The sequence below is a fragment of the Stigmatopora argus genome, chromosome 14 (genome assembly GCF_051989625.1).
Source record: "Stigmatopora argus isolate UIUO_Sarg chromosome 14, RoL_Sarg_1.0, whole genome shotgun sequence".
In the NCBI taxonomy this organism is placed as follows: Eukaryota; Metazoa; Chordata; class Actinopteri; order Syngnathiformes; family Syngnathidae; genus Stigmatopora; species Stigmatopora argus.
The window spans coordinates 9,968,206-9,983,252 of NC_135400.1; the positions used below are offsets into that span (position 1 = coordinate 9,968,206).

At 39.5% G+C, this 15,047-nt stretch overlaps 4 protein-coding genes across 5 annotated transcripts; all 4 read left to right on the forward strand.

Annotated features, from left to right (window-relative positions):
- The first annotated feature begins 271 nt into the window (after window positions 1–271).
- galcb (galactosylceramidase b) lies at window positions 272–2,594 on the forward strand. 2 transcript variants are annotated; one of them, XM_077619761.1, is made up of 2 exons: window positions 272–352; window positions 435–2,594. In XM_077619761.1, the coding sequence occupies exon 2, from the start codon at window positions 660–662 to the stop codon at window positions 2,394–2,396; it is 1,737 nt and encodes a 578-aa protein (XP_077475887.1). In that variant the 5' UTR covers window positions 272–352; window positions 435–659; the 3' UTR covers window positions 2,397–2,594. The 2 variants fall into 2 exon arrangements, with proteins under 2 accessions (XP_077475887.1, XP_077475886.1); XM_077619760.1 differs by having other exon boundaries at window positions 279–348.
- Window positions 315–6,237, forward strand: fam117aa (family with sequence similarity 117 member Aa). Its single transcript, XM_077619762.1, has 8 exons — window positions 315–360; window positions 3,257–3,393; window positions 4,019–4,114; window positions 4,172–4,276; window positions 4,926–5,042; window positions 5,121–5,328; window positions 5,420–5,603; window positions 5,709–6,237. Exons 2-8 carry the CDS (start codon window positions 3,340–3,342, stop codon window positions 5,932–5,934), a joined length of 990 nt encoding a protein of 329 aa, XP_077475888.1. The 5' UTR covers window positions 315–360; window positions 3,257–3,339; the 3' UTR covers window positions 5,935–6,237.
- A 525-nt stretch (window positions 6,238–6,762) lies between these two features.
- Window positions 6,763–10,104, forward strand: slc35b1 (solute carrier family 35 member B1). The gene is made up of 9 exons (XM_077619956.1): window positions 6,763–7,142; window positions 7,618–7,721; window positions 7,893–8,023; window positions 8,103–8,133; window positions 8,371–8,531; window positions 8,842–8,968; window positions 9,284–9,390; window positions 9,463–9,616; window positions 9,742–10,104. The coding sequence occupies exons 1-9, from the start codon at window positions 7,018–7,020 to the stop codon at window positions 9,792–9,794; spliced, it is 993 nt and encodes a 330-aa protein (XP_077476082.1). The 5' UTR covers window positions 6,763–7,017; the 3' UTR covers window positions 9,795–10,104.
- Window positions 10,105–10,614: 510 nt separating this feature from the next.
- On the forward strand, window positions 10,615–13,605 carry ndufa4a (NDUFA4 mitochondrial complex associated a). The gene is made up of 4 exons (XM_077619994.1): window positions 10,615–10,790; window positions 11,414–11,502; window positions 12,193–12,253; window positions 12,737–13,605. The coding sequence occupies exons 1-4, from the start codon at window positions 10,749–10,751 to the stop codon at window positions 12,791–12,793; spliced, it is 249 nt and encodes an 82-aa protein (XP_077476120.1). The 5' UTR covers window positions 10,615–10,748; the 3' UTR covers window positions 12,794–13,605.
- The last annotated feature ends 1,442 nt before the right edge of the window (window positions 13,606–15,047 follow it).

The window sequence follows — 15,047 nt, forward strand, 5'->3', positions numbered from 1 at the left end:
GTCAACGGAGCCTTTTTTTGTAGTAAAAATGCCATATTTTCAACATGACATGGATTTTAATAAGCATCATATATGCAGTATGATAACTGCATATGTAACAACACTTGGATCCTTTTACAATTTTCAGCCTAAATCGTAACTATTTAAATATAGTTTACAAATTCCTGAAAAATCCAGCTATTATTTATTATTTTTAGTATTTTAGTAGTGAAACTCAAGCACCTTACATATAAATTGGTCGACCCAGGATGGCCGCCTGCGATTTACGTCGCCGACTCCACCAACTCAACATCTAGCTTTATATATGAGATATCTATGCATCGCAGTTCGGACCCGGAACTCGTGACCGTCGGTAACTTGGTACTATGGGGCAAAGAATACAAGTTTTCTTTGCAATATTTCTAAGTGTCTTTCTTGTCTCTTGCTTTTCTCAGACGTATTTACTCAGCGACAAAGATGGCTTAGGAAAGGTCTTTGATGGAATTGGAGGTTTGAGTGGTGGAGGGGCGACAACACGTTTACTAGTTAATTATGCAGAGCCTTACCGCAGCCAGGTGCTCGATTATCTTTTCAAGCCAAATTTTGGTGCCTCTTTGCACATCCTCAAGGTTGAAATTGGTGGAGACGCTCAAACTACTGATGGGACGGAACCATCGCACATGCATTTTGAAGATGATGAAAACTACTTCCGAGGATACGAATGGTGGCTCATGAAAGAGGCGAAGAAGAGGAACCCCAACATTACACTTATTGGTTTGCCATGGGCATTTCCAGGTTGGGTCGGCCGTGGGAAGGTTTGGCCTTACGATTTCCCCGACGTCACTGCGAACTATGTGGTGAAATGGATCCTCGGTGCCAAGGAGTTTCACGGGCTCGACATTGACTATGTCGGGATTTGGAACGAACGCAACTTTGACAGCAAGTACATCAAGCTGTTGCGGTACACGTTGGATAAAAAGGGCTTAGAAAATGTTCAGATTGTAGCCAATGATAACTTATGGGAGCCCATTTCCCAGTCTCTTCTGCTGGATCCTGAACTCCGAAACGCCGTAGACGTGATTGGCGCCCACTACCCCGGCACTAACACGGTGATGACGGCCCTGAAGACTGGGAAGAGGCTGTGGTCTTCGGAGGACTACAGCACATTCAACGATGAGGTCGGGGGAGGCTGCTGGGCGCGCATTATCAACCAGAACTACGTCAACGGGTTCATGACTGCGACCATTTCCTGGAATCTAGTCGCCAGCTACTACGAGGCGCTCCCATTTGGCAGAGATGGACTGATGACGGCAGAAGAACCTTGGAGTGGCAACTACGTGGTAGACTCTCCCATCTGGATAACGGCTCACACAGCACAGTTCACAAAGCCGGGATGGACCTACTTGACGACAGTTGGGCATTTAGCTAAAGGTGGAAGTTATGTGGCCTTGACTGATGGTAAAGGGAATCTTACCGTTGTCATAGAAACGATGACCCATGATCATTCAGTTTGCATAAGACCGCCGCTCCGTCCTTTTTCAGTCACTTCCCAGAATGCAACCTTCCAGCTAAAAGGATCCCTATCCTCCATCGAATATCTCCAAATTTGGCACTCTCAGTTTAACTTTAAGACAAACAAGTCTACTTTTTTCGAGCGTTTAAGTCCGTTGAAGCTTTCAGATGGGAAATTCAACTTAAGTCTTGCTGAAGATGAGGTTTACACAATAACCACAATAACAACAGGGCAAAAAGGCAACTATCCAGATCCACCTCCATCCTCTCCCTTCCCCCAAAACTACAAGGATGACTTCAACGTCCGAGAAACCCCCTTTTCAGAAGCTCCGAATTTTGCTGACCAGACCGGCGTTTTTGAATATTTCACCAACATCACAGATCCAGGACCTCACGCATTCACTTTACGCCAAGTTCTGACTCAAAGGCCAATCACGTGGGCGGCAGATGCAGACCAGACTATAAGTGTTATCGGTGACTACACGTGGCGAGATCTTAACGTCCAATCGGATGTTTTTATGGAGCGCGCAAAGACCGGTGGTGTTTTTATTGCGGCGAGAGTCGATAAAGGAGGCCAGACGATCCGGAGTGCCAGGGGTATATTTTTCTGGGTCTTTGCCGATGGAACGTACAAAGTCACGAATGACCTGGCTGGTCTGACAATACTGGCTGAAGGACAATCGGGTACCAAAGCAGGTTATTGGTACACGCTATCACTCACTGTGCAGGGCCAACTTGCGACAGGAAAGTTGAATGGTTATACATTGTGGAAGAATGCCGTGATACTGAGACCAATCAATGGTTGGGCTGCCATTGGGACACGTTCGTTTGAGAGAGCCCAGTTTGATAATTTTGCTGTGAATGCAGTGAAACAAAAACAAATGAGTCGCTACCATTTTGTTTGATTGCAACCTAATGATTTAATCAGTGCACTGACTGAGATTGTTCTTATCACATTTCTATACATTTTTTTTTTTAACTTTTACAAACATGTTTTAAATGTTGAATGTCATTGTGCAATAATAATTTTTGTTCAAACACTGTTTTGATTATGGTTTTATGATAAAATGAGTGCGAGATGTAATAAATGAAGTGACCAATGAGTTTCAGACATCCTGTTTTATTTTGGGATTTTTTGCAAGGATTTGGTCACAAAATTATTATTTTTTCCGGCTAGAAATCAAACCAACACGTCCAAACAAACATGTCCGCTGAGTGGGACTACTCTTCAGAAACTAATCATAGTAGCAGTGTATCATATAATATTTATAAAGAGCTTTGCTTTAGAAGATATCAGGTGGGCTCACATTAATACCAAAAATATGACTTGTCATTAACTGGGTACATTATTTTTAATAGGCTAGATATGGGGAGATTTTTTTTGGGATAATATCAAGTAAAAAAAGAGCATTTTGTGTTGGTTCAAGTGATACAGATACAAAAGTGGACCAATGCTGAAATTGCAATCATAGTACATAGTAAAGATAATTTTTCAGCAATAATCCTCAGACATGTATCATGTATCTAGAAACAAATACTCCAGCCCTGTAGTACTCAATCACTGCATGTCATTTGGCAGTGCCATTTTGGTGGTCTTTTTATAGCACCGTGTCCCATGATCCCCTCGCAGCTCACAGGCAGAGGGTATGATTTGTAGAGGTGACAGCTGTAATTTAATCCATCTAAGTCAGTCTATGACTCACTTGGACTAATTTAACCACTGGACGTGACGACGACAACAGTTTTCTCTTTATTGTGTCCTGAGGGCGAGATGCTGGCTCGGACGGGATAGTCTCCTTCAGTCCCAAAAGGGGGTTTGAACCAGGAGAAGGGGAACCAAGGGGGTTTATGATGGACAACAGACCGTCTGTTAGAAGATCTAGAGTTCATGTGAAGAAAACGGTAATGCCTGTGCGTGTGATGTTGGGAATGACGATAGTTGCATGGTTGTCTATTCATAGATGTGCCGCTAATGTCTAATGTATCGTGAAGAGGAGGGGGTTCTGTTGAGGGTTTCCTCTATGCAGGTGCATCCTGGTAGGTGGACCACTGTCACCTGTTGGGTTTGTATGTCATATTTGTTGACTGATACGCGGAGAAAAATTACTTATGAGTTGGCAGGGGGAGTGTGAACAAATGATTAGTTTTTAGAGAACATGGTGAGGTCACGGGTTCAATCCCAGGTTGTTGCTCACAGTATGGAGTTTGCATGGTCTTCCCTGGCCTGCGTGGGTTTTCTCCGAGTACTCCAGTTTCCTCTCACATCCCAAAAAGATGCAGGTTAGGCTGATTGAACACTGTAAATTGCCCCTAGGTATGAGCATGATTGTGAATGGCTGTCCACCTCCTTGTGCCCTATGATTGGCTGCCCACCGATTCAGGGTTGACCCCCGCCTGGTGCCCGTAGTTAGCTAGGATAGGCTCCAGCACCCCCATAAATAACCCGATCAGAACATTTGTGGTTCTTGGCAGAGGTTTTTGGTGTGTTGTAAAATATTAATCAGGTTTTCTTTCCCCTTGGCTTTAGACACCATCTTGTTCATCAGAAGAGACGCAGAGCAGAAGAAGTTTAGGTGGTCACAAGCGTCCCGCATCATGGGGCAGCGCTGAGCACCTGAAGGAGGCAAGTATCTCTAAAATGTCATTGTCAATGGCTTCATCGTTGTCATGATCTCGCTAGGTGGCCAAGCTGAGACAACAGCTGCAGAAGCGATCTCGCCATGCTGCTCCCTCCGCGGCGGGATGCGGATCTTCACACCATGCTTTGACGACGGGCGTCACTCAGGTATGGTGACTTCTTTGTTCTTCTCCAAACTAGACTTAGTATTCAGCTGCAAATGTCTGGTTTGCCTTTTTTGGAGTTTGTGAAACTTCATTGTTTATCCTAAACATAACATTTTTGTGAAAAATCTATCACTTGGTGGCTTTTATGAGTCAAAGCCTAGTATTTGTGGGAAAGCAGTGCCAATTTAAACTGGGAACTTTTGGACAAATATTGTATGTGTGTGGTCTGGAGGAGTCTTTGTCAAAAATTAACGTCTGGAAGATAATTTATTATTTATAATTCGTTGTTGTTGTTGTTGTTACCACTTTAGGGGAACTTCAGCAGGCAAGGTCAAAGCCCTGAGCATATTTGACAGGAACTACAAACATACTAATGAATAAAAAAATAGAAAAAAAATCGATGTAAAATATTTTTAAGATAATAGTTGACAAAATATGACATACAAATATATGAGTAAATGTGTTTAAAAAAATAGAGCCAGAATATATTGTGAAACAATAATAAAATTACGCAAAAAGTCATATATCTGAAATGAGTTAAATAAGATATAAGCACAAAAGGCTTGAAAACCGATTTGAAGAGTGCAGTACCATAAAACAGGTAAATCTCTATAAAATGTCAGTGTTTGTTTGGTTTTCTTTTGCTCTAGACGTCGCCCCTCGTGCCTCTGAATAGGCTGGCTTCTCGGCTACGACGGAGTGTGGAGGGCCTCAACTTGGAGTTGGAGGAGGTGTTTGTATCGGAGAAGCAGGAGGACCAACATGAGGTCCTAAGCAGAATCAGTTAGAATGAATTTTCGTGATTTTTGCAGTGTCATAAAAATCACCTCCCTTTTATGTTGCAGTTTTTGGACATCCCAGACGGTCACAGGGCCCCCGCTCCGGTCCAGAGGTGCAGCAGCGGCTCCCAGAGTGAGTCGTCACCCGGGCCATTAGATCTTTCCCTGCTGTCTCCTTCTCAGTCGCCGTGTCCCTTGGATCATCTGCTGCTGTCTCCGTCCACCTCACCTTGCCCTTTAAACCCTTTGCTCTTGTCCCCTACCCAATCGCCACGTAAGACATTCACTTTGATATTCACTAGATCTGTGGTGTCTTAATATTTTGCAGCGATAATAGACAGTTTTTTTTTAAATCCATCTATCAGAGTCTTCTACTCGTGAGTTCCTTTGTCCGTCTCCTCCCACGTTTTTCCCTTCATATGGAGTGGATCCTCCTGCGTTGCCACCACGTTCGACTTCCTCGTCACCCCCGTGTCTCGACCAAAGCCTTTTTTTCAACCGGCAGCCGGCAGAAGGAGGCGAGGCGCTTCCAATGTGCCAAGATACAATGTGAGTTCCTTCTGCCATGTACCACAATATAATGTATGTTTTGCATTAAAATGTATTATCAGTGAATAAATGTGTGATGTAATACTAAAATGTGTATCTACACAGGTTTGCATGTTCCAGCGAGCCTCTTCATCTTCAGCCTTCCTGTCCCGATCTCAACAAGGTGAACTTCACCCCGCACGGTGGTTCTGCTTTTTGTCCTGTCAGCCTCCTTAAACCACTGCTGCCTTCCATGGATCTTCTCTTCCGTGGTCTGAGCGTCTCCCCCGTGACCGGCTGTCCGGGCCAGGTGTCTCCCACTCGGCAACTGGGCATTGGCTCATCATTGTAACCTTGATCATGGATTTAGATGAATCCAAAAATATTTTGGGACTGTTACTGTATGGCTATTTTTTTACCAATTCTATCCTAAAAATAAAGAGTGTAGGAATTAACCTTTATACTATGCCTAAATTAAAAAGGAGATTTAATTGCCTGAAAATGATATATTTTTAAAATCTTGTGAATGCAACACTTGAATGGAATGTATTTACTATTTGGTTCCCACTGAGTCTTCTGTGCCATGCCTCTATAAAGTGATTTTTTTTCCATTTTAATCTAACAAAAACAAGAAAATATTGACATCTGTCATGTTTTCCAAATTCTGCTATGTAAATTTAAATGAACAGAATGTTGATGATGATGATTAGGAATAAAGGGGTGTCATTGTTTTCGTGATAAACAAATTAGTAAAATGAAATGGATATTCTGGTTGAATTAATTAATTTCTTTACATTTATTTAGCATTTATCCTATGTATTTTTAAAGACACGTGGATTTTTTGTTTTACATCTAAGTCCAGCCCTTTCTTATCAGAGCCGTACTCTGATTAGTTGAAGAGGATTGAGGATTTCAAGTATTCACCAATAGGTGTAATCCACATACCATTACGTCATAAAGGTGCGCGGATTTTATTGAGAAAAGGACCGCATTTCCCCCTCATTAAAACTGCTTTTAAAAATTTCGAGGAACAAATTCATGTCCAGGTTACAAAAAACATACCCAAGTCTAACGTACAATTTTTGAATGCTTTTGTTGAAAAGCATGACATACCGGATAAGAACACTTTAAGAAAGTTTTTTTTCATTCAGGCAAAACTGTGGTCACCACTTTCGAAGGTCCTTTCAAAACAACAGGTTGACCAATTACCTCATCATAACAACATTCCTCTGCACTGGTTTCGGGATATTTAGAACCACCCAATGCAACATGATAAATTAATAATAAACACACCGATCTTATAAAACTAAAAACGTAACAACCCGAGGCCCCACCCTCTCTCGGAACCGCAGCTATAGTGGAGCGGGAAGTCGGTGTCGGGGGTAGTGAGAGGGGAGCGGTGTCGGTTTCTATATCCGGACTGGTGGAGGACAGCATGGGTTCGGGAAAAAGAGCCGCCGGTGCCCCGTCGGTGTGGGACAATATGCGGCTGCGTTTTATCGTTTGCTTCCTTGGTGTATTCGTGTGTTATTTCTATTATGGGATTTTACAAGAAACAATGTAAGTGACTCTGATTCTCCTATTTGTGTTTCAATCACAGCTGTTGGGTTTAATTCGTTGAAGTGCATAGCTGCTCCTGATCTTAAATTGTTCTTAACATGAATCATAACGTTCATAAAGAGAAATTATATATTCCGTGAGTAGTTCTGAACTGACAGATGGTACATTGAAATGTAAAATTCATTTAAATTTTACAATGTAAAGCAATGTTGTTATAAAGGGTTCATATTTTTTTTTGTTTTTTACTGTGAAAATGAAGATATTCCCCCTGAACCCTGTCTGGAATATGAAACTGATTATTCCAGTATTACTTAATAGGTCATGATACCGAGGGATTGCTGCTGCCCAAATGGCGATGGGTCAAGAATTAGATCTGGTTTCTACAACCTGATGACAGCCTTTCACAGACAGTGTTGCGCTAACAATAATGTGGCAAATTGAATGTCTAACATACATATTAAAATTTCTTACCCAGTACAAGAGGTGATTATGGTCATGGTGACCAAAAAGAGAAGTTCCGATTTGCGAGGACTTTGGTGTTCATCCAGTGCATCATCAATGCACTTTTTGCCAGGATATGTAAGTATTCCAAGGTCCAGTAATGTCCTTGGTTAGATTCTCTAACATTTTCAACATGGTTAATCTCAAAATAATCAAACTCTCATAATCAGACAATGTGCATAAATTCTTGGTTTGAAAATGACACCATTCACCATTGTAAATAATAATCTTTTTTATCATCCTCCTCAGTGATTCAGTTTTTTGAGGGCTCGAAACCGGACCAAACCAGAAGTTGGCTGTATGGTCTTTGCTCCCTCTCCTATGTGGGCGCTATGGTTTCCAGTAACTCTGCCTTACAGTATGTCAACTACCCCACACAGGTCAGTCAGAAATCCATTTAATCTAAAAGCTAGATCTGATTCAGTGATTATGCTTGTTAAAACAAAACAATATTTATAGGTTTTGGGAAAATCCTGCAAACCAATCCCAGGTGAGTGATTTAAAAAAAATCTTATTCCTATGTCTTCAGATTGTGAAATAATAAATATAGATATCATATAACCAAAATATTGACTTTTCAGTCTGTACCATTTTTAGGAATGATGAATTTGATGGATATGAATCTTGGCAGCTCTAATAACAACAAGAAAAGAAACTATGTTTTTAGGCTTGCGATTTTTTTTCCTGGCCAAATTGTGATTCCATCACATTGATGTTATTATTTCAGTTATGATCTTGGGGGTGACCATCCTAAGGAAGCGCTACCCAATGGCAAAGTACTTGTGTGTGCTACTGATCGTGGCTGGTGTGGCGCTTTTTTTGTACAAGCCCAACAAGAGCTCAGCGGTGGACGACGACCACGTCTTTGGCTTCGGCGAGATCCTCTTGGTGGGTATTTGCATCTATAAAATAATTTAGAAAAAATACCTTATTTTAACCCTCTGAACTGTAGGCTGTAAACCTTCTCCTCAAAGTTGTATTATTTAGTATTTATGAACAAAACACTTAAAATGGGTTAGTTTTTAGTTTCTGTCTTTAAAATTCAGTGAAAGGTGGTAATGTCCTTGTAAACAACAAACTATTCGGTAATGCCAGAGAGGATGTCCATATATGGACAAAAATGGCCACATACAAGCTGTAAGGATAGTAATAGTGACCAATTTTTTAGGCATTCATTATTGTTCTTCTTGATTTACAGTTGGTGTCTTTGACGCTGGACGGTTTGACAGGCGTGGCCCAGGACCACATGAGGTCTCGATTCCAAACCAGCGCCAACCACATGATGCTCAACATCAACCTGTGGTCCACTGTGCTCCTGGGAGCGGGTGAGTCAAATTGGCAATATAAAAATGGCTAAATGAATATTGATTGCTTTAACTCCATCAGGTGATTATTTCAAGGATAGATTGAAATCAGAACTTCCATTTTGTTTTAAATAATCTTCAATTTCTGGCATTTTATTTTCAGTTATTTTTATACCCACCACTTGGCTGCGCCATATGCACAGCATAACTTGGCAGAACATCAGTTGCACTGGATCTCTGATGCAAGCTGTAGTTGAGGGTCACATTAGGAATGTCTTTTTAAAAAAAAATCATTGTTGAGATGGTTAGAAAATTGCCTGTGTTTATGCTGGGCAGCTGTGCTGTGGACTGGTGAGGTGTGGGAGTTTCTCAGTTTTACCGAACGCTATCCGAGCATCTTGTACAACATCTTGCTCTTTGGAATAACCAGCGCGTTGGGCCAGGTGAGTCAACACTAAATAGGAATCTAAGGCACGTCTTTACAGAGATGAACATGTTTTCTTATTTGATTTCAGACGTTCATCTTCATGACGGTGGTTTACTTTGGACCCTTGACCTGTTCCATTGTCACCACCACCAGGAAGTTCTTCACCATTCTTGGCTCTGTCCTTCTTTTTGGGAACCAAATGAGTGACATGCAGTGGTTTGGCACCATCCTGGTATTCCTTGGTGAGAGAGATCTATTTAATTGAATTTATTGCCTTGTGTTAAAAGTCACTGACAAGACGAAGACAAGTATTTTATGACAATTTAGTGAGGTACTTCATCACATCTTTGTTTTTTGTACCTTTCAGGACTCGGCTTGGATGCTAAATTTGGCAAGGGACCCAGAAAGACGCAACTTTAAACCAACTGGACACAATGCACAAGCCAGAATCTTACTTTTGTAAAAAAAACTTGTTACCTCAATTTTTAAATGAAAACAAACTCCTGTTTTAACACATTCATCAAGGATAAACAATTCCAGGAATTGAAGCAATGAATTCGCGCCCCAAGTATCATGCTGCTTGCAAAATGTGTCATTGTGACATATTCTTGGCCAATAATTAGCCAAGTAGCTTGTCATACATAAAACATGACTCTGTTGTTTGATTTTTATTTTTTATTTTGTACAAATGAAAATTGCTTGCATTAAAAGGAACTGGTCACCTCTTTTATCAATGTTTTTTCTTTAATGAAATTGTGGTGGCAGGAAACAATGAACAACCACAGAAGTTGAAAAATATGACATCATGATGTTTTTGGGTTATTTTTATTAGTTCCTCTCAAATAATAAAACCCTGTGTTTATGAATCTGACAATCTTTTGGCCAATTATCGAACAGTACCATTAAAATTCTATTGATTTAAAGAGACGATGAAACGCCACGAAAACGTCACTTAGATACATTTATTGTCATTTAAGAGTGACATATTTATACGAAAAAAGCTGAACAACTTTATGTAGTTACAAAAAATTAAATAGCAATAGTACTGGCAATTTTACTGCCTAGTAGTTCTGCCAGATGTAAATACCGCTTTAACATGCAGTTCTAAAACAATGATAAATTATTGTTCTAAAATATTTATATTTTGAGCCCTGTTTACTTGAGACGGTTACAAATAAAAATGTCGAAAAATATTTCATGTATCGCATCAGAGAACATTTTCGTCAGGCATTCTCTCCGGCCCTCTAATTTTGTGCTGTTTGCGCCTCTCCTGTCACTGGTGGATTAAATAGCAGTTTTTTTTTACTAGCCAGTCTTCATTTAAACCTCTATTTTGTGTACACATTGGGAGAACACACACGTCTACCTTTCACGATGTTGGCTACTCTTCGCAAGCAACTTAAGGGTCACCCTGCCGTGAGTAAACTATTGTTTACACAACAATGTTGCAATGTGTGCTGCGGAATTCAGTGAATATTCGCAGTTAGCTTAGCAACATCATGTAGCACGCTCTGAACTTCGATAATCTTTCGATAAAGGGAAATGAAACTACTTGTTTTTGCTGTTATTCCCTGATATTTTAGTTAATGATGCTTTAAAAGTCTTAAACGTGTGTCTGGGATGCTCTGATGTCGAAATGGGGTCAGACGCCGTACAGCCTGATAAGACAGGCGTGTAGGTGCTAAGTCGTAAATAGCAGCTGCTTAGCCTTAGCTACTTACTGAGCAAAAATATATTTCAAAATACTCCACATTCTAGAGCGTAACATATTAAAAACCAAATTCAATGCCACGTTGAGACGACTTTTTCATAAATTCAGCTTTTATTTCATATAGTCGTAAAACTTTAGCACCGCAAGAAATTACTTGTACAATTTTACAAGTTGTAACCTTGAATATTTGAAAAAAAACATTTAAAGTGGTTCATTTTTTGTTCTGTTTTACGAGTATTACAATGTCATTTTTTGTGAATGAAGTCAAAAGGACAATCAAATTGCTCCTGTATATTTATTAATTGTTTTTATCTCATGCTCTTTGCAGTTGATTCCACTTTTGTTCTTCATTGGAGGTGGGACAGTTATGTCCTTCATGTACCTGGCTCGTCTGGGTCTCAGGAATCCCGATGTCTGGTAACTATGACTACTTAACTAGAAAATAGTAGAATGGGCCTTAATTCATCCCACATTCGGCTTACAGTCTCAAGTCTCAACAGCACGTGGAGATGAAGTGCAATGTTTTGGAAAAATATGACAAGCAAAACTCAAAAGGTTTCCGATTTCAGCAAGATTCCTAAAGCATATTTACACTTGTGCTGTTTGGTCCGGGTTAAACCCAAAAAAGTTTGCGTTGAGGACACAAACAGCCGTTACTAGACCCTTCGGTCTCGATTAGCGTCCAAGCCAATTGTCTTGGGGTTCACAATATGTGGGAGTTATTTCACCATGGTGTGAAATAGTTTGGTTTGCATCACAGCTCTGTGATTTCTTATATTTATATTTTACTGCCCGTCCAAACCGTTTTGTCCATTTATTGAAAGATTTTTGCACATACGAGATTGTTGTCAAGTCCAAAATTTCCAAACGGCATTAACGCCACTAGGCGGCACTGTTGCTTCATTAACACACTTCGGTTCTGTCTCCATAAAATATGAAAGCATTAATTTGTTACATTGAACGTAGAAAAATAGTCAAGAGCCACAGAACGAGTGAACCACATGCATTATTTTTGGGATGCATTGACTGTGGATTGATTCCAGTTTTTTTGTGCAATTTTGAAGAATTTCAAATTGTAAAGTTTTTATTTTATTTATTTATTTTCAGTTGGGATCGCAAGAACAACCCTGAGCCCTGGAACAAGATGGCGCCAACAGATCAGTACAAGGTAGGTTGTTGTTTTTTCCAAGGAGAGGGATACTTTAAAAAAAATGACAGGGTGAGGTTTTGAAAAATGATAAAATAAGTGCAAATATTCAAAAGATTATCAAAAAAATCTCTGTCTTTCTGTTGTATTTTTGTTGGTTGTAAAAAATATTTGGGGTATTCAAATTAATTTCACACAGTGAACAATTCCTTTTGATAAACAAAAAAGAATCAAAATTCAGTTCTCAAAAAATGAGTTTGCCATGTTTAAAGTCCCAAAAATCACGAGTGGTTTACCATCAGCCAAAGAAGAAATCAAGTTTTGCTACAGACCCCCCAAATTCTCTTTCTTCATTGATCTGCTTCGCAAATGAACAACGCTGCCGTCAGCAGGACCAAACTGGAACTTAAATATCCTCCTCCATTGGCTTTTGTAACACATGGGAGGCAGGGAAGGAGCATTTCGAGCTTTTGAGCCACCTTTCTTCTCCATTGTGCTCTTCAGTTCTTCACAGTGAACATGGACTACAGCAAACTGAAGAAGCAGGGGCCTGACTTCTAAAGCGTCCCCCATCTGCTGGACCAAACGCACAAGCACACTGTCTGTTGGGATTGCAGAAGCTAAAGCCGCGCAATGATTTGTATTTAACTTTCATCATCACATAACCTTTTATTTGAAACGCCTGTCGTCCTCACTTTTTGGGTGTTGTCAATAAAGTGAAAGGAGTCTTTTCTCCTGCTGACAAGAGAAAAGAATCAGTTTCTTTATTGGAGATTATTCCTTGTCCTCATGCTCATGTTTGCTTTTTATTGGCTGGATTTCGTCATCTTCACCTTCTCTCACCCGTATGCTGCTCACTTCATTTGGCCTCCATCCAGAAGCTTATCAGTCGAATGGGGTCATAAACCAACAAGCAGTGCCACCTAGGAAAATTGTATTACTGGGTAAGCCAGAAAAGCCTCGCTAAGTTAGAATTGAGTGGCGGAAAGGATACGGGCGCTGTCGCATTTCTTTCGTCTGATAAGTTTGTAAATGTCAACATGTAGTTGCATCGGAGACGTAGCCGCATGTGGGAAAGAGGCGACAAGGATGAGCAGCCAACGCCGGTGTGCAAAATGTCAAGAAGACCTTTTGTGTTTGAACAGAAGCACTCAGATAAATCCACCACTGCCTTTTTTCTCCCACTAATTTCTTTGTGGGAACAGCCTGTGCACAATGTAAAAGCCGTCTTTACCTAAGTGCTTTTTAACGACGAGCATTAAAAAGCTGCATCTGCCATGAGATGACCCCTGAAAAAACTCAAGATATCATGCCTGAAAACGCACATTGAGTACCATTTTGCCCCTTTCTTATTCTTATCCAAGAGTTTGTCTGATTGCTACTAAATTTTGTTTCCAAAATATAGCCAGGCAGCAGTTAGCAATCTGTCCTTTGTATTTTAGGAGCCCAAATAGTGAAAATAGTACCCTTACACAGACATGTAAAGGGCTTCCTCTTAAGAGGTCACAAAATTTCAGTTTATAACCCCACTGGTAAAAAAAATAAATGCACTATTTGCCTTATCAACAATAGCAGAAAGCTGTGATGAGGTTTTTTTGGAGTCATTTTCTTTTGACATTTTTATTTTCACAATTTACTGGGTTCCTAAAATCCCTATTTTGCTAGAGCGCTGCATGTTTTTAATACATATTTTGAAAACCAAAATTATTTTTGAAAGTGCTGAAATTGGGCGCCATTTCAAAGCAAAGGACCAAAAGCTCTATTTTTGTATAATGCAAATAAAGTGCCTCCTAATTAAGTCGCTGGTCATTTGTTGTTTTTCATCACCAAGACTCCTGGAAGCAGTTGGATGAGTTGTCATGGTAACCACTCAACTCAAAAAATGCTTTCCCACACAGGTCAGCAACAGGTGCCATGAATATAATTGTCATTGCAGCAAAAGAAGGAAATTTGCACTTTGAGATATATGTTATACTTCCTACTAATGGAGAGCGCTGTAAAACTGAAAGATAGGTTTTTCATCTCACTGTAAAGTCTATAAAAAAGTATTTTTATGAGTTTTTTTAGTATAGGTGATAAAGCAAAAAGAAATGGAGTGGGCATCTTAAAGTGTAATTAATGTTTCCACACTTAAGAATACCATATTTTGAGGACAAATGCCACTATTGTAGCACAAAGAGCTTCACATAGTTCTCTGTGAATTTAGTTAAAGATTTATATTTGCTTAAGTAGGTGACGACTTATCGTCAGATATTTACACTCATTTGGAAGCAAAATGAAGCTAGACATGTTTTGCCTTTTTTTCTGCTAAACTACTTTTTTTGCACTCTTTTCACAAATTTCTAATGATGTTAAGTGCATTTTTTTGACTTTTCCAACTGACTTTAAACAGGTCACCTATGGCTTATGTTTTATAGTTTTTTTAGGAGTTTTTTTAATGGCATTCGCAATAATTTTAATGTGATTGTCACTCGCCTTCAATTGATATTTTTATTCTTTTTTAAAGAAATCACAGCTCTGTGATATAAAGACCATTTTATATATAATATTTAGATATTTTTTTAAATAAATGGATTAAAAGCCCTGATAATCCAGTTTTTTATAGATCGAAAACAATGTTTATTATAGCTTTTTTAAAAATATATTTTTAGATTTTACAAAATGATTTTTGAACTAAAAACAGAAAAAAATGATTAAAAAATTACAATTATTGATTTAAAAGGGGAAAAATCAGGAAATTTAATATACATATATACTCTTCATTTTAATTTGATCCTAAGACAGAAAGTCGGCACTCATGATTTACTTTCCCGGG

Excerpts from the sequence above, each read along its gene's own strand:
- galcb (XM_077619760.1), top strand. The coding sequence starts at position 316 with ATGCATCGCAGTTCGGACCCGGAACTCGTGACC. Across the intron at positions 349-434 it reads CGGACCCGGAACTCGTGACC|ACGTATTTACTCAGCGACAA; the intron begins GTCGGTAACTTG and ends TGCTTTTCTCAG.
- fam117aa (XM_077619762.1), top strand. The coding sequence starts at position 3,340 with ATGATGGACAACAGACCGTCTGTTAGAAGATCTAGAGTTCATGTGAAG. Across the intron at positions 4,277-4,925 it reads TGACGACGGGCGTCACTCAG|ACGTCGCCCCTCGTGCCTCT; the intron begins GTATGGTGACTT and ends CTTTTGCTCTAG. Across the intron at positions 5,604-5,708 it reads CCAATGTGCCAAGATACAAT|GTTTGCATGTTCCAGCGAGC; the intron begins GTGAGTTCCTTC and ends GTATCTACACAG.
- ndufa4a (XM_077619994.1), top strand. The coding sequence starts at position 10,749 with ATGTTGGCTACTCTTCGCAAGCAACTTAAGGGTCACCCTGCC. Across the intron at positions 10,791-11,413 it reads AACTTAAGGGTCACCCTGCC|TTGATTCCACTTTTGTTCTT; the intron begins GTGAGTAAACTA and ends TGCTCTTTGCAG. Across the intron at positions 12,254-12,736 it reads CGCCAACAGATCAGTACAAG|TTCTTCACAGTGAACATGGA; the intron begins GTAGGTTGTTGT and ends TGTGCTCTTCAG.
- slc35b1 (XM_077619956.1), top strand. The coding sequence starts at position 7,018 with ATGGGTTCGGGAAAAAGAGCCGCCGGTGCCCCGTCGGTGTGGGACAAT. Across the intron at positions 8,134-8,370 it reads ATCCTGCAAACCAATCCCAG|TTATGATCTTGGGGGTGACC; the intron begins GTGAGTGATTTA and ends TTATTATTTCAG. Across the intron at positions 9,617-9,741 it reads CACCATCCTGGTATTCCTTG|GACTCGGCTTGGATGCTAAA; the intron begins GTGAGAGAGATC and ends TGTACCTTTCAG.